Genomic DNA, 18,911 nt, shown 5'->3' with positions numbered 1-18,911 from the left:
GGAAGAAAGATAACACAGACGCACCAGAAAAACCTGTTGTCAGTTGTGTGCTCCTGCATGCTTCGGTGTGCGTTCAGACTCAGATCCAGGCTGACTCCAGATGCAGACCACGCAAAATAAAAGTTTCCCGAGTTCAGAACTTTTCGTACTTCTGAAATGCGGTCCTCATCCGAAGCATCAACTCGAAGTGATATAAACTCAGTGGAAGTAACTCGGAAAACTTCAGATTCTTGAATTTTCCCAACGGACATGCATCCAGTGACTAGGACCAGATAATGCAACATGGTATCACCTGCAAAAACCAAAGGTTTTACTGGATAGAACACTACTTTTTCAAGCTTATAGCTTCAAGTCACATAGTTTCTTCTGACGTCTTCCTGCATTTCTATCTTTAAATCTCATATTGTAATATTTTTTTTTTGAGGCAGTCTTTCTGTGTTTCATAAACTGTTTCAGAACTTCTAATCTTCTGGCCTCAGCCTACCAAATGCCGAGATTAGAGGTGAGTACCCATGCTTGGCCATTCTGATTATTCTAAACTTTTTATCAATATGTTTACATCTGTAACTATAGGTTGGCTTCCCCAGGGGAAAATTCCTGTTTAAATACATTCAGCATATGAAGCACTAAAACGTTACTGAGATAATGTCTCATTTACAACGTTATTTCTATACTTAATCCGAGGTTACAAAATATATAAAATGAGAGTTCAGATAAGACAGTGAAGGTCCAAGTTGTAAACGGTTAAGTTTTAAAGTGGCATGTAAACCAGTGAGTGATAGGAACAAGGCCTTGGCAATAATTTATTAAGCAATATGGTTCATGAAAACTTTCATAGACTCTGTGTAGTTCTGTTTTCTTTTTTGTGGCAAAAGGGTAATATTGGGATTCATTCTGTGGCACTAAGTCCTGAACAGCAGGATTTTTAAATTTTTCATGTAATGGCAAAAAATCTTATGAAATTATGAGTTAGCAACACAGGCACTGGCACAGGCAGAACCAGCTCCGAGTCACAGCTCTTTACTTCTCATCCAGACTAAATTGAGTGTGTTAGCATTGACCACCCTGTAACATAATTCCCTATGAAAGGGAATTAAAACATTTATCACATGATTCCTGAAGTCAAGACAGTAAGCGGTACAGCAGTCTTGTGCATGTGGCAGACTGACAACAAGGGTTGTTGTCATTTAACAGGCCAGTGCTGCTCAAAGCAGTCCCTCAATTCTTGGCAGCACGCAGTAAGAACAGTGCCTGAATCATAATGAAAGCCTGCTATATAACTATATCCACAGTTTAGTTTTCTTACTCTTTAAAATGTCATAGACCTCATCAAGGAAGAAAACCACATGTTGTATATTCATGATAACCCAAACTCACTTTCTCACAGACCAGTAAAGCAGGACGAGGTCCAGTCACACCTTCATACACCAACTGCTAACCATCAAAGTTACCCTGAAGACCACGGTAACATTTAGTCAGGGCTAAAGAGCTGGCTCAGTGGTTAAGAGTCCTGCTCTTCCAGAGGACCCAACGCCAATTCCCAGCACCTACATGGTGACTTTCAACTAGCTGTCTGAACTCTAGTCCGAGGGGATATGACACCCTGTTCTTAATTCAGGGGGCTACATGCCCATCTTTCACAGACATACATGACATGCATCAGACATCATACACGTAAAAATAAATGATTTTAAGTTAAAAAAAGAACATTAAATGGCAGACATTTCTGAGTTTAAAACAGGTGCCTTTCCCACAATATACTAGGGGAATCAGTGTGCTTCTTACAAGGACACCTATTCCTTAATATACTGAGAAGAAGAAAAATAATGCTTCCATTTTCTGATGCTGTATTTCAACAGAACACTGTCTTTGGATCCTAAAACTGTTGCAAGTCTATCTAGGAAAGAAACATATATGATTAGGCAATTATTTTTATTGTATGTGTAGGAGTGCTTTCTCTGCATGTATCTATGTACACCACATGTAAACCTGGAGTTATATATGGTTGTGAGCTACTATGTGGGTACTGGGAAGCAAACCTGGGTCCTCTGCAAGAGGACCAAGTACTCTTAACCATGGAGTCAGGGAGCTGCCAGGAAAGGCATAGCCTGTTTTCTCTAGTGGTGTGATCTCTCACATACTGATCACACAACCAGGAACTGACCCCCTCAGTCAAGAGTGGTAGTTGACTAATGTATAGGTTTGAGAAAGGGATAAGGGAGGGAAGGACAGAGATTAAGAGAAAGAGAGAAAGAGAGAGAGAGAGACAGAGAGAGAGAGAGAGAGAAAGAGAGAGAGAGAGAGAGGAAGAGGGGAGGAAGAGAGGGAGAATTTGTTGGGTGAAGAAGTGGGGGTAAATCTGGAAGGAGTTGGGGGATTCAATGATCAAAATACATGACATGTAATTCTTAGTTAATAGATATGTAAAAAGATTATCCTAATGAATGTTTAAAAGGTATATAGTACTTAAGGCTCAAGTACTGGCTCTGAAATGATACGCAGGGAATCTCTCTCATTTCCAGAACTATAGAAACAGAAATGAAAAAGTAGATGAACCACATTGAATAACACACTTACCAAGATTTAATCGTAAAACTCCCAAAAGTCCATATGCATCTAGCACTTTGGCATATGTGCCTTTAATAGCCTCCTTTTCTGCAGATGCTGTTAAAAATAATAATTGAAAAGATTAGAATCTACTTAGTTATAAAGCCAGATTTGAAACAAAATTTCAAAATGTGATATTTTCCCTATCTATCTATCTATCTATCTATCTATCTATCTATCTATCTATCTTCTCTTTTCTCTGTGTTTAGACCAAAGTTACTTGGTTTTACCCTATGTCCCTGGGCTATCTAGTCTCTGGGTCTTGACCACCCAAGCTGTGTCAGGTCTGGGTTTACCTCGTGAAGTGAGCCTTCAGTCAAATCAGTTGTTGGCCAGTTACTCCTGCAAGCTTTGTGCTACCATTACCCTAGCATATCTTATGAGCTGGACACCAATGTGGTTACAGGTTTTGTGGCTGGGTTGGTGTTCACATTACTCTTGATAATGTGCACAATACCATTCTATATCAAGGATGCTGGAACATAGGGATAAAGGTTTTCTGTGGGCACCAGCTCAGTCTCCATGTTTGCTACAGGTGTTCTCTTCAGCAATGGGATCCTAACACCAGTGTATTGTATTAGGTATTTTGTCCACCTAGAACTTTCTTGCTGGAGTTACATAATTCCAACCATCTCAGGAGCCTTCTTGCTGACAGCCTGCTTTACTCACCCTGTTATCCTTGACACCTGGAACAGTAAGTGCCTGAACACAGAAGCTGAAGAAATGGGTAAATGCTGCAAACCGATGCTTGAGCACACAGGCTAACATGGCCGTGGGCAGTCTTTACTGCGTCTCACTTCCTTCACTCAAGAAGATGTAAACTTGCTAAAGAGTTCAAGTCAGACAATTTCCCTAGATCAGGCTACTATGGTTATACTACTGATAAAAAAACAAAACAAAACAAAACAAAAAAACAAAAAACAAGACAACAAAAATATCACGGAGGTTTAAAGAAAACACCTTCCTAGCACTTAGCAGATACACATTTAAAGATATAACAAATAGAAAAAAAAAGAAAAAAAAAAAAAAACCACATCTAGTATTCCAAAGAATTTCAAATAACAGATTCTGAAGTGTGCAATTCAAACTTACCCAATGCCCTTCTTTCTTGCCCTACCTCCCCCAGCTCACTGGCTGGCTAGGCCACGTGTCCCTGTCCTTTCCACGCAGCCTTTGTCCACACCATAGACCCACAGAACCTTTGGCAGGGCTCCTGTATGCTGCTTCAGGAAAGCAAGGAAGCAGATTGCTTGACCTCCCATTTCCTGTCTATCTTCTCTGCTGACAGAGGCTCTTCTCAACCTACGTCTTACCCAAGATTCCTTGCCAACTCCTTGGATCGAAGACTTTTATTTTAAAGCTCTTCCCCAGAGTTCCACTTCCCATCTGCCTCTCTTCATGCTAGCTGCTCAAGCTTCTTCCCTGGAATCTCTCTGGCCAGCTGGTGACTTGTGCTCAGCTAGCTGGCAGCACGGAGGCTAAGTGACTCAACTAACACCATCCTATCCTCTAATGTGCTCATTAAGTGTGGGTCTTTCCCTACCCAGTATGAAACCAGTGTGAGAAAGACTTTTAGCATGAGAGGGTGAATTAGTCCACATTCCCAGCATTATATTGTTCCATGTGTTTACAGAACTTACATCTAATGATCAATTCAAATATAAATTTTACAACAAAAACTGAATTGTTTTCTAAAGGAAACCAGGCTGCCTTCTTTAAAGGCACTTCCTCATTCAGAGTACCTGGGTGGGGCTGGGAGTTGGTCTCAAGGGCAGAGCACCTAACTAACCCTTGCAAGGAGAGAAATTTGTTTTTTAAGTTTTTATACTACATACACAAAAGCAGATGGCCAAAACAACTGTTCAATTTCTAATGGCAGAAAATGTGGTTTGGGTCAAACTATTCTACAGAGTCCCACAGGCTACATGCCATGTGAATTTAAGATACCACTGCTGCCATAGGAATGCAGGAATTACTGATGTATTAGTGTCAGCAGCAATCATCATTAGGTTCAATGACCACAGTCAGCAAGAGTTAGAAACAATGTAATTTATTACTAAGTCATTCTCCTCCCATATAGTCTCTGCACCAAATTTTCATTAAATAAAGATTCCCTCCTAACTCTATTCTTCTCAGTTGTACCACAAATAAATGTTGTCTCTCAGCCAATGGTCACCCTTCTATCGCTGCCATCCAGCTTAAACATGTGAGCACATGCCAAGCCTCTTAATTATGGGTATTTCAGAATTGTCTTCTGAGGGTTCTCTCCTTCCCTAACCCCCCACTCCCTGACTAAAGAAAAGTAGATGAAATTACATTTTCCTTGCCATGAGTTTTTGTTTTCATCTTAAACTATTACCAGCAACTTAAAAATGGTATTGCAGCTAAAGTACTTGTTTATTACCTCTGCAATTATTATGGCACTGACACCAGGCCAGGTGTATATGTGAATTATTTAATTTTCATAATACCCCAAGGACACAGCTACAATTTCCATTTGACATAAGTAAATTGGCTTAGATCAGTTACTAATTGTCTAAGTCTAAGGAGCCAGCATTAGAGAGAAGAGAGCTTTTCTGGGCATGGTGACTCATGCTTTAATCCCAGCACTGGGGAGGCAGAGAGGCAGGTCAACCTGGTTTCCACAGAGTCACAGGCTAGTCCCAGGGGTACAATGTGAGGCCCTAAAAGAACTACCTATTTCCAGCTCTTGTACTTAGAACAGGTTCCACTGTTACATGTTCACTGGGACTGAAAAATGTAGAATAAAGCAGCAAAATAAACAATTAGGTCATTACTCCTGAATATGCTTACAGACTAGAAGTTCCACAAGGAAAGGAGTATTTATATAGTCTCAAAGTCCTCAAAATAATCATGAAGGAGGACAAAAGCCTGTCAGATACGCCTGGTAGAAATTACCTTTTCCAGCTATCAAAGTGAATTCCGACAGTTTAAAGCTGTCAGCTGACTGGAAGAAAACAGCTCAGCTTCTGTAACAGCCCTGCCAAAGGTGAACAACAGCAGAAGCACCACACAGCAAGGCGGGGCAACTGGACCAGGTCCGAGTGTCAGAGAGCAGAGCTCTGGAGCTGAGGAGGTAAGACCTGACTTTTAAACAAGCTATTCAAACCTGAATGGACCTTTTCATCATAAAATGCATGGCTGGAACTCCTGGTAAGAGCTGAACAGGGTCTGAGCATTAGCAATGGCCGAGCCGCTACATGCCTTTATGCAGGAGACTATTAGGAAACGCATAGCTAAGTATCTGGGGACAATAAGGTGTCATGCCAGCGACCTAATCTCAAATAGGTAAGAAAATATCCTTTAAAAAGGAACTTCAACTTTTCTATATTAAAATTGTATCTGTTTAAAATTGTTTCATCTTTCTAAATTTAGATAAATGTCTAAATGGCATTAATAGTATAGATTCTTACAATGCACTATCACCCACTTAAAGCTTTTTTTCCCCACAGTCTCGCTGTGTATCCCAGATCAGTCTTGAGCTCATCCTCTTCGTGCCTCAGCCTGCTGAGAGTTGAGGTGATTCAGCTCAAACACTGCTTTTAAGGGGGGGGGGGAGATTTTATTTTATGAGACCTTGTAAAATATACCAAAAGAGATTATATAAGGAGTAACCATGATCACTGTTCCACTTCCCCGACAATCACATTTTAGGAATAATATAAAAACTTTAAACTATGACGAGATTACCTGAAATAAGACCACATATACCATATCAAGATTATGTGCATGACCTTTAGGTTAAACAGGAGAAAGTCCTTGACAACAGCAAGCACAATCCTTTCTGGTTTCCTTTCCTTCTCACTATCTCTTAGCACCTGGCTTCAGCCAAAATTAGTCATTCTCGTCTACTTGTTCCGCATGCTCTTCTCTTCCTCTGCTCCGTGTCCTCTCCATCTGGAATAGCCACTAGTCATCCTCCTATTTTCAAATATTACCCAGCCTTCAATCTCTTAGCAAAATGCCACTTTCTGGAGTTTTGCCTATATCACTCAAGTAGAAGTAAATCTTTCTATTGTGTATTTCAGTCACTTGTATACTGATAGCAACCAAAGCCAGGCTTCATTTTTTTTCTTACCTCAGTGTGATACCAACTTGACAGACACAGAGTATCCCAGTGGCACTAGGTACTCATTTCTCAGGCAAAACACACCAAGAGCTTTCCCTTCCAGAAAAGAATCTCAACATCCTCATTGCGAAAGATCCCATTCAGCAATCTGCTCAAGTGTGTGAGTGGGGGCAATGTAGGAAGGTGGATGTGGGGAACCCAGGATTGTTAAACAGCTGCCAACCAGGGTGGAAACAGTGAGCTCATGAAGCAGCAGAGGGCAGAGGGAAAGAATGAGTAGCGATCAAGGCCAGGGAGATAGGTGATACTGAGGCACAGCTCACTGTCCTGCCCCAGCATCCACTGTGCTTTCCTGAGAGGAATAAATTGTCTTTTGTGCAGAAGGTTGTCTGTTTTCTTTTCTATTGGTGGCGGTTATTAAATACTCAAGGCACTAGGAAAAACAAACCTCTTTTTACAACTTACTGATTTCTAACCAAAGTGGGTATGATTTCCCAAGAAGCCCATTGCTTTAGGAGTGACTCTGAGTCAATCAAAATTTTCGGTGCTTCAGCTAAGGTACTGGGCCTGTGTCTTTGCAGTTCACGTACTTTAAACACTTAAGCAAAAGCAAATCTTGGCTTCTAAGGTTGACTGCCACCCTATACTAGGGATAAACAGTAGCTCAATCACACAAGTGTTCATTTAAAGGGAACAGCTCTTCCCCCATGCCACAAGTAGCCTGCCACTCATTTGGATGTAAATACTTTCTTATGCTTCAAGCATGGGGTCTCTAAGCATGCATACCCATCTCATGCACAGCTCCTCTGTGTGCACTGCTTTTACATCTGCACTTTAAATGTGCCTTCACATCACTAATATTGACATCTCAAGGCTTTCCAATTCCCACTGCTAGACCACATATATCAATAAGGCCATAGAACAGAGTTTTAAACAAGAGAAGTGCAATACATTTTTATCTTCATGAAAATATCTTTGAGGCAGCAGCACACAATCTGAATGCTAATTATATATTGAGTATTTTTAGAGCCATTGTTAAGTTTTCAGATGTCTTGATGATGACATCATTAGGTTTACTAAATGAACAGAATGTCTTATGGTGCACTCCTGCTTTATCAGCCTTAAGAGACTAAGGCATGAAGCTCTTAAAGAGTCTAAGACATGTAAGACTTTACATCAGAAAAACTACTAATAGCAAAAACTCAGTTCATATATTTTAAAAACACATGCTGAAATATTTATGATGCATAAAATTCACATCTTCATCATAACACTATCATCTAAACAGCAAATAACAAAGCTGGTACGTTATCCTAGACCAAAACATTAAGTCACTTGTGTTAAATTAAAAGGTATTTGAAGGACTAAATTAAATTTAAACTTCTTTAACTTTCAGTGAATTACAATAATTCAAACTAGATAATAAAGCTATTTAAGAAGGCCCTGCTATCCAATGAAAACATTATTGTGGCTCAAACCTTCTATTCTGGGATTAGATTTTACTTCTTCAATTGAGGCAGAAGACCAAGCAAAAATCTGTGGGCCAATAAAGCACAGAACATGGGATCAAAATGCCTGTCCTTCTGGTATTTCTGAAGTCTAAGATAGGAGGATTGTGAGTTTGAGACCGGCAGGGGTAAATAGAAAGTTCCATGCTACATACCACAAACTAAGCTACAGATCAAGATTCAGTCTCAAAAGGGCAGGGGTGGGGGTTGCAAATTAGAACCTTGCTACTAGAATCACAATTTGCCTGTGGTTGCACAGATGGCAATTGTGGTCAGCCCATTTGCATGCAAACAGCATGTTGGTATAGAAGCTCCAGAGAGGCTAGAGATCATGTAGTCCAGGCTTCTCATCTTCAGAAGAAAAGGACTAGCAATTATCTGATTCATCCAAGAACATATGACTAGCTAGCAGTAAAGCCCGTTTCCATTTCATCACACATAAAACAAAAAATTTACAAAGTAAAGATTTTTTGGTAGAATTAAAAAAAATAAAAAGTACACATGAAAGACAGGAAACAAATTATTGTTCTATATAACCTAGACATCCAAATATTAGAAACACTTTCAAAAAATAACTTTTATTCACTCAAAGTATCTGTCTATTACATACCAGGCCCTTGGCAAGAACAGGTTCCTGACAGGACAAATGAAGACCAGTATTATATAACCAAACAAATGCTAAATCCTAACAAACTGCTAGACACGGTCACAATGCCTGGCAATCCGGTTTCTTCAGCACCAGGCTATCGCAGAAGGATCAAAAGTCAAGGCAGGTGTGGACAATACAGTAAGAACCTGTTTCAAGATAAAAATGTAAAAGGACTAGGGTTGTCCAGCTCAGTGGTAGTTTTACACGACTCTCGTCAGAGTCCAGGATACAACAAGTCAGCCCTACTAGAGTCTGAACCACATGTGGATTCCAGTGAAGTCGTCCCCTCCACAATCCAGCTCTGTACCAATCCCAACGACTATGAATCTGACAGCCACACTTCCCATCACATTTTCCAAGACTCATTAAATAAGATAGGTCAAAGACACATTCTCAGTGTTGATCAGAGACAGACAATTAACAAGCACACATGAGCAAGCAGCCAGAGAGCCACTTAATGATAAGACTCATCCTGTCCGTTCAGAGACTGTTAGTCTATACTTCAGGAAAGCAATTCAAAAGACAATGGCAAGACTACAGCTACTGAGAACATGGAAACACACAAACATAATAAATTCTTATCACAAGAACTAGCTTCTCAAAGGAACACATTTTATATATTAAGTTATATAGGAAGACTATACATAGGGAACACTGTTTTAAAGAATACAACATTTAATATACAGGAATGCTAACAGAGAATTACAATAGGAAATATATTTGTTTTTCTTTCCAGTTCTGTATCTCAATTTTAGCCAGCAAAAATAAAACATGGGAGTTCATGCTATAACTCCAGCACTCAAGAAGCTGAGGCAGGAGAATTACCATAATTTATCTCAATGAGTTATAGACCAGACTAGCCTGGACTACAGAGTGTGAGATACCACATCTCAAACAAACCAATACACACACCAGACACAAATTCTTATTAATAACCATTATAAATTCAAATAAGCAAATCAAAATATAATGTGCAGTTTGTCAAGCCACGATTCTTTTCTGTACTCTAGTTACAGGACTATCCCAGTGTGACAGTCACTAACCACCTCCATGTCTCTCCCACTCCTTGGTTTTCTTTCAAAATGGCACTGCTTTAGACCTCACTGCAGCAAACCATCAGAAAGCAAAAGCAACTCCATTTCCCTGGTAGCCTCCACACTGAGCTAAGAGTTTCCAGCTTTTGAATGTGTGGGGAAAGCCTCTTTTTCTTCAGTGGTTCCAGAAAACCCCACCCAAGTGGGTCATTTATTTCCTCTTTCAGTACACGGTGTTGCTCTCACTTGGAGTGCTTCTAAGGAAAAGCCCAAGATCTCTCTTGCTAGTCTTTTTTGTATACATAGATTCCCTTTTCTCTGAGTTGCTTTAAAGATTTTCCTCTGTATCTGTACTGATTTAATAGCCTTTTCATTTTGTATCACAGTGTAATTTTCTTCATGTTTCTTCCACCTGGATGGAGTTCATTTACTTCTTGGATGGGCAGATTGACACTTTGCACCAACTTTGGGAAATTGTCAACTGCCATTTCTTCAGACATTTTCTTCTCTCTTCTTTCCAAATACACATGTATATTAGGCAGCTGTTCCATAATTCACCCATGCAACTGACTTACCCTGGTCCTTTATCCTTCTGTGTATTTCACTTTGGGTAATTTCTATCACTAGGTCTTTGAGCTTACCAACTACTCATTCTGCAGTATTAAATATAAGGTTCCTACCAGTGTATAATATCATTAGATATTATTTTTATTTTGAATAACTGATCCAAGCCATGTTTTTCATGCTGTTAACACATAAAACTTCTTGAACATATGGAATATATTTAAATCAAAGCTGTTTTAATGTCACTTACTAACATTAACATCTGTTTCTACAGACTGACTTTTCTCCTCATTAAGAAATATATTTTTTTCTTCTTTGCATATATACTAGCTTTCAACGTGAATATGGGTTGAACGATATGCATGTATCATGTAAACCTAACTTTTAGTATGTGTGTATGTCCATTCTGATAACAGATCCTTTGGGGTCTTAAACTTTGTTAGGTAAGACTAAAGAAGAATTCAGTTGAGAGCTCCTGTAATGAAGTAGCATCCCCATAAGTATGTAACCTGTCTTATTTTTCAGTATGTGAAAGTCATTTTGTGCATGTCTTTTAGTTGCTGCTGTTACTGTTGTAGAGGAGGGGATCGAGGCCTCACTGTTCATGTTCACATAGGAGAAAAGTAATTCAGACCCTACTGCTTCATCACAGTAAGAAGCAAAAGTCTGCATTCCTGGACTATTTGCATTTCGGGCCAAGAAACAATACTGGACAGATCCATGAACTACCTACGTGTGGTAGCATGCCATCCATGGGACTCTGCTGTTCAGGGAGGGTTGGCAGCGCTCCTTTAATCTGCCCACAGAAAAGTTAAGGAAATGAATGTACTTGGGAACTGCTGATGTGGTCCTACTTGAGGACCTGGGCTGATTTCATTTTAAGTTGGTATTAAAACTATTGTTTATTTTGTATTAAATATGTACATTCCAAATTTTTTATAAAAAGAAAAAACCTTCAGAATCTTAAAATAAACAGAATTAACAAGTCTAAATTTCATTTAGTGCTTTTAAAGTCAACTCTAAAGTCATTTCTTCACTCATTTATGGTTTTTTTGTTTGTTTGTTTTTTGCTTTTGCTTTTTTTAAAAAAAAGGATCCCACAACTTATCTAAAGGGCAACCATTTTGACTGACAGCATTTGGCAACTAAAAGAAAAAAAGCACTGACTGTTACTGCTTATTATTACACTTGGCATCCAAAATTCTACAAGGTAACATTATATATAATTTGGCCCTGTAAAACAGTTGAGTTCTTAATGGATGTAGTTAAAATCTAACCATGCTTCTATATATTAACAGTAATAGCTTATAGGCAAAAATACAAATTTATTAATTCCCTCACTAGAAAACACTGACAACTTTTAACTGAGAACACTTCTATGGGTTTATCTTTCTTTTTTGAGGAGAGACATATTTATAATTTTTTAAGTTTATTTTTATGTGTTTGCATGTTGCACCTGACTACATATCTGTGTGCATGCCTTGTGCCTGTGGAGGACATAAGAGGGTGTTAGATTCCCTGAAACTGTAGTTACATATGGTGGTAAGCTGTAGTGTGGATGCTGGGAACTAAAGCAAGGTCTTCTGGAAGAACAGTCAGCACTCTTAACCCCAGAGTTCCTTGCCTGTCTCCAGCCTCTTCCCTCTCCAGCCCCTTCCCTCTCCAGCCCCTTCCCTCTCCAGCCCCTTCCCTGTCTCCAGCCCCTTCCCTCTCCAGCCCCTTCCCTCTCCAGCCCCTTTCCTGTCTCCAGCCCCTTGCCTCCCTCAAGCCTGATGCCTATCTTTTTGCTCCCCATTTCCTACTCAGAAACGAAGTCATCAGCCCTCAACAGCAGAAACCACAGTGAAAAACAATCAAATGGAAGGGCTGTTGCTGGAAGATTTAATCTTTTAAAGTTGTACTTTCCACATCTGGAAAACATGGATAAAACATAAAACTAACAGAACTGAAAGGAAAAAAGCATGTGACTGCCACATCTCCTGAACTGCAGGAAGAGGTGCCTCAGGGCACTGTAGCCAATTGGAGGTGCAAGGATATTTTGAATTGAAGAAACACCTAAGATTTCAACATATATTGGATACTAGGTAAACTATTAGCCTGAGGTGGTTCAGAGCTCACAACTGCAGTGTGTCCATTCTATGACGCCTGTCTGTGTGATGCTAGGTGTCCAGTAGTCCCTGTGGTAAACAGCAACTCCTAATGAAAATCAGCAGAGAACAGGAGCTGAGGATGGCAACACTCCAGCTGCTTCCAAGGTGTGGAAGCTGTCTGGAACTAAGCACGGACCATTAATAAACAACTGCAGTTATTAATGAAGAAGATACATTAGTCTCTACTTGTTTGCATTACTTTGAGCAGCAGCTAAAGTTATTGGGATTTAAATATTTCTTGTTTAGCTGTAATCTTGGCAGTCAGGGCTAAGGCAGGAGGACTATTGTGAGCTTGATACAGTAAGTCCCAAGATGGCTGGAGCTAGAGTGAGCTCCTTTTGCTAAAACAAAGCCCACGGCTGAGTCTACCGAAGACATAGCAGATACTATGGCCTACAGGCTTTCTAAAACATGAGATCTGAAGGCATCATGGAAAAACTCAAGTTTATAAACATCTTACTTAGTATTTTGATGGCAGAATAAGCTTCTAGCAAATGAACTATAATTTTTCCTCAGACTGTGTAGTTTCATAGAGGCAGGAGGGTTAACATTCTGTGAAGATATCCAGAATGTACTAATGGTTTGAAGTATTATGATTCACAATCCTATAATATAAAGAATAAGTAGAAAGAAAACTCAGATGCATATCTTCAGAGTAAAGCCAGGTCTAGAATTCAGTGTTATGGTTTTGCTATCTACTTACATGTATTTTAAGTATATGACTTGAGCCTGAAAATGACCCAAATTATACTATTTTAAAATGCTGAAAATAATTTAATTTTACCTTTATACTAGCACTTGACATCAAAGGGAGCAAAGGCATCCATTTTAAGAGTTAGCACTACCATCTTAAGAGTTTATAGCACCATCTTGTAATCCTATCTTTTGGGTTTTGCTTACTTGCTTTATTTTTGGTGTTTTCAAAAATGGTTGAATTTAAAACTTCACACACATTAGGTCAGTGCCCTAATCACTGAGCAACACCTCCAAATTTCAACCCTATTTGTGAATTAACAACTCTTTTCAGAGTCATTCTCCAACTCCCCCATGTGACTTTTCTCCTTCCTGTTTTATTTAAGCTACAGTTCTAAAGAGGATTATTTATTTGCTGAAGCATGAGACAGATTTACTACAACACAGACTGTAGCCCACGAGGCTGTAAATTTAAGGCATGCCCATGTAAGAGTTTACTCTATTAAGAGCTGCTCTGGTGCAACCATACCTAGTGCAATTCTTTAAAATACAGAAAATAAATTTCCTAGAAAAACAACAACACGTATCCATTCTGTGCTACGTGTAGGTATACAGGATGAAATGCCATTTACCATGAAGAAAATGCTGCTATCTTCACAGCAGAGAAAGGCCTGGAAAACACAATCTGAAGTGACTAGGCAAGGAAGCATGACAACCCTGGATGACATAATCTCACTCATCTGTGGAGTCTTAAGAAAAGCCAGTGTCACAGAAGTACAGACTAGGATTATAACTGGGAGTGATGCAGAGAGAATTCACCTGTGGATCAAAAGTTAACTCTTAGGAGGAATGAGTTCTGATGCTCTAGTTACACACCAGGTTAACTACAGCCAACAGTAATGTATATTTCAAAATAACTAGGATAGGATTTTGAATGGCTCAAAAACAACTATAAGTTTGAGGTCATGAATATGCTTAATTACTTGATTTGTTCATAACTCCCTATATGCATATATAAAAATACCACATTGTACCCCATTAAACTATACAAGTTATTATATGTCAATAAAAAATTAAAGTAGGCAAGGAATGTAGCTCAGTTCCGTAGCAGAGTATCTGCCTATACGCTGTGTAAAACCTAGGTTCAATCCCTCCATCAATACCAAAAATTCCATTTGTGCGTGTGTGTGCGTGTGTGTGTGTGTGTGTGTGTGTGTGTGTGTGTGCATGTGCACTCTTGAGCATCCTTGTGTGTGTGGTCAGAGGTTCATGGCTCAGGTATTTTTGTTTTTGAGATAGCGTCTGTCAGCCCAGAGCTGGCTGTTTGAGCTGGCCGACAGACCAGTCAGCTCCTGGGGTCTGCCTTTCCCCACCTCATACCCACTCTGAATTTTAGGTGGGTGCTGGAATTCAAAGTTAAGTACGTGTGGTGGCTCAGCAAACACTTTATCCACTGAGCCATATCCTCAGCCCAAAATACCATATTTTGAAACAGACAACTTTGAGCCTATCAACTTTCTAATGTAGGTTAGTCTTTCCCACTTAATAACTATGTGTCCCTCATGAGTAAAATATTGTGTGGAGCCTTAGAGATAGAAACCTGTATCCGTTCCATGTGATATGAAAGCACTGTACTGAGATTATCATGGGGGAATTATCTTTTGGTTCAGCCTGAGGGCTTCAAGAAAATGATTATCCCCATAATACAAATCATTGCATTAAAATTCTGAAAGCATGGTTATTTTAGATAAAACCTATAGGTCAAAAAAAAAAAAGTCATCTGGTAAATCTATACTAGTAAGGCACATGTAAGGTTTGCTCAGTGACTGTCATTCTGATGTAACTATAGGACCCCAAGTATCTGTATTTGTGATGCCTTCCCAGATCATTAGGTTGTGCAGCTTGGGCATAGAAAACTACTGTCTCAGGCTAGGCTCATTGGTTTAGTACTCAGGAGGATTAGGAGGTTAAGGTCATCTTCAGCTATACAGCAGGTTTGAAATTAGCCTAAGGTATGAGAAACACTGTGAGAAAAACAAAAACAAAGACAAAACACCTAAAGCAACCAACCCCAAACATTAAGTAATTAGAAGTCTAATAAGAACATAAGGAAGACTGATCAGTTCCTAGTACTTCAAAAAACAGGCTGAAGAGTTTGAATTCTGTCTTAAGAAAACAGGGACCCACTTTGACCTAATATAAAAATGACGTCAGAGACTGTTTCTTGTAGATTGATAGGTAGCATGCCCTGAGGCTTCCAGGCCTGAAATGGTGTTGAAGAGGATACACCCAGATCATCCTGACAGTCCCTGAGGCAGCAGGCATTTGGAATTCTGCAGGTTGTTTTACTATGCAGGACATCTATCTTGCTAGCACTCCAAACTAAATGCCAAGTTAGTGTGTGTGTGTGTGTGTGTGTGTGTGTGTGTGTGTGTGTGTGTGTGTGTATGTGTGTGTGTGTGTGTGGCAGGATATTTCTATGTAGCCCAGGATAGCCTCAAAGGTTTGATCTTTCTGTTTCTGCCTCCAGTATGCTGGGGTTACAGATGTACAACACAGCACCAGCACCTAACTAATTTTATAAGTGAATTTATATAATACTGTTCTGTATATTTTATGAAAACTAGGATAAGGAGTTTTGTGTGTTTTCACCATAAATTGCAAACGTCTAACACCATTTCAACATTATATAATATATAAATGTACTGAAACATCATAAGTTGTAGCTACATGTTTTTTATATATTGATTAAAAAGTCAAATCAAAATAAATTTAAGTATTGCTGTAGAGCTTATAGAAAAGATAACATATCCAAGAGAATATGTATCCATTTATGTTAGCCCTCCAGAGAGAAGCAGTATTCAAACTTTTGTGCTAATAATTACTTACAATGAAGACAAACAACATGAAGAGACAATTAAGAGAGGGATACAGCTTGGTGGTAGAGTGCTTAACACACAGAACCTGGGTTCAGTTCCCAGCAATGAAAATAGATATACATTGTTAAGATAATATTTTAATGTTACTCCACTTCTTAATTAATGAACCAAATAGATGTTTTGAGTCTTTAAAAAAAACCATTATTTAGCATAAAAACTACTAGAGGTTTTATAAGTATAATTATTTTTAATTTTTTTCTTAACTGACAGCAAAATTCTGAAAACAACAGGTAAAGTCATAATCTGTAAGCTCCACAGTGACTTCCCATTTGTAACTGTGAGTGACCACAATATAAAAATACACTAGAATCTAAATGTATAAATGTATGAAAACATGTTATGGAGACTAACACTGGAGTGTGACATTTTTCATTTTATTAAAACATAAAAAATAAAATATAACATAAAAACCAATTTGGACCGCTGAGGTTCATACTGAATATTAGCTAAGCTTTTTCTTGGGCTGTATCTAGCCCCTTGTCTCTTCCTTTAGACCATATTGCTGGAAACACCAAAAACATAGATATATGTTATCTACTAACATTCGCTTAAGAGTTGCTCATTCTGTCACTATCATTTCCCTATTCTACTAGTTCAGTCAGGCCACACTTGAGCCAACATAAAATCATATGCTGAGGTTTGGGTCTTATGCTCTTATTGAGTCTAAAGAGCAATATCTAAAATATCTAAGGCTTATATTAGTAAATATGTCTTTTAAATGTGATTGTGTATATAGGTGTGTGTGTGTATGTGTCTATGTGTGTGTGTATGTGTATAGGTGTGTGTGTATATGTATATAGGTGTGTGTGGATGTGAATGTATGTGTGTATGTGTGTGTATGTGTGTGTATGTGTCTATGTGTGTGTGTATGTGTATAGGTGTGTGTGTATAGGTGTGTGTATGTGTATAGGTGTGTGTGGATGTGTGTGTGTGTGTGTATGTGTCTATGTGTGTATATGTATGTGTGTGTATGTATAGGTGTGTGTGTGTGTGTGTGTGTATGTGTACAGGTGTGTGTGTGGCGGCCGAGATTGTTAAAGCATCTTCCGTTATTGCTCTCCATATTACTTTTTGAGATAGATTCTTATGCCCAACCCGGAGCTTAAGCACTTGACTACAGCAGCTGAACAGAAAGCCCCAGAGACTTTCTTGTTTCTGCTTCCCTAGTACTGGGATTACAAGCATGTAATGAAGGTTCTGGGGATCAAACTCAGATCCTCACACTCACTAGCAAGCATTTAGCAACTGACCATCTCCTAAGTCCAAACAGCATGTTCCATAAACATAACAGAGGGCTGGGCTGGAGACACAGCTCAGCTGGCAGGGTGCTGGCCTAGCAGGCATGGAGCCCTGAGGTCAGTCCCCAGCACTGCTTATCCCTGGCACAGTAGTGCACACCTGTGATGGAGGCAGGGGGTCTGGAATTCAATAGCATGGCCTATATTATGAAAGCCCCAGCTATAACTATAACAGACTGTTAAGATGATGCTGATAAAGAACAAGTAGCTTCATTAGAAAATATGTTTAAAAAATACTTGAGACAATTCCAAACTGGGGTCATCTGCCCCAGTCTTATACTAAGAATGAAGCATAGGCTACATTAGATGTCTCAGCAGGTACAAAGCTTTTGCCACCAAGCCTGAAGACTTGAGTTCAATCCCTGGTGCCTATATAGGAGGAGGAGGTCCCATAAGCTGCCCTCTGACCTCCACTTGCCCCCCACCTACACACAAATAAATGACTAAATGTTTTAAAAAAAGAAGAAGCACAATGTTAACCGGTCTTTTTATTTTCACCTATCGGCCACAAATTTACCCAAATGTTAATATTTTTTTGTGGTAAAATAGGTAGTCCTTTTCAAATAAAGGCCATTTTTTTTCAATAATATGAAATCAATCACATATGCTGCATGAAATTTTTAGAAGCTGTTTGCAATTCGTATTAAAGATATAAAAGCTTAGGCTGGAGAAGCAGATGTTATAGCACTTGCCTAGTATGACCGAAACCCTGAATCTGACCTACCAATATCACACATGAGCACACAGAACAAACAAACAAATAAATAAATAAAAGGTTTGACGTAAAACGCATAGAAACCTATAACGAATTAATACCATTACTATTAAATCTGACCTTTAATTCCGTGCATTACAGGAAATGCAAGCTGTTTTATTGGGTTAATGTGAAAAGACAAAACTGCAATACCATTTTACAAAAAAATAAACTTCTCGAAGCAGAACAGAAGGAAAGCAAACTCCTATCAGCAAAATCTGAACCTCCCTGTACCACCATCACCCCAATAAAAACCTAACTCTGAGTTTACAGAAAATAAACTTTCACTCAAATTAAGTCAAAGCATAAATCCATAAGATAAAATCGAGTATGAAGGTTTTCAAGATTTTTTTTTTAATAAAGTGTTGAACTTGCGAGTTATAATCAAAACAGTGATCATAATCGGCCGGGTTAAAACACGTGACTTACAGAGCACAGCCACGGCCCCGGACTCGAACATGAGACATTCTTCCTTATGCCTAGTTTCCACTATGAGGCTGAACGGTGGGGGATCCAATTTGTGGTAGATCCGAAATCCTTTGCTGAACGCCATTCTCCTTTCTTCAGAGGCAGCCCTGTGAAAATCAAGCCAATGGACCAGAGGTTTTCTTGTGCTGAAAGGACT

At 39.1% G+C, this 18,911-nt stretch overlaps 1 protein-coding gene across 5 annotated transcripts in view; it reads right to left on the bottom strand.

The window, feature by feature from the left end:
- Window positions 1–18,911, bottom strand: part of SYNJ1 (synaptojanin 1) — a 69,201-nt gene that overhangs the window by 49,489 nt on the left and 801 nt on the right. For 4 of the 5 annotated variants that reach the window (XM_080919084.1, XM_080919086.1, XM_080919085.1 and 1 more), the window contains exons 2-4: window positions 18,716–18,861; window positions 2,578–2,664; window positions 25–292 (exon numbers count right to left, since the gene is read on the bottom strand). In XM_080919084.1, coding sequence (XP_080775210.1) covers window positions 25–292; window positions 2,578–2,664; window positions 18,716–18,839 — 479 coding nt within the window. In that variant the 5' untranslated portion in view covers window positions 18,840–18,861. Of the gene's footprint in view, window positions 1–24; window positions 293–2,577; window positions 2,665–6,706; window positions 6,814–18,715; window positions 18,862–18,911 lie in introns of those variants that run through there. The other variant, XM_080919088.1, reaches the window with a different exon arrangement.

This window comes from Micromys minutus (genome assembly GCF_963924665.1).
Source record: "Micromys minutus genome assembly, chromosome: 7".
NCBI lineage: Eukaryota > Metazoa > Chordata > Mammalia > Rodentia > Muridae > Micromys > Micromys minutus.
The sequence above is the reverse complement of the archived record's forward strand: the minus strand, read 5'-3'. Positions and strand labels throughout refer to the sequence as shown.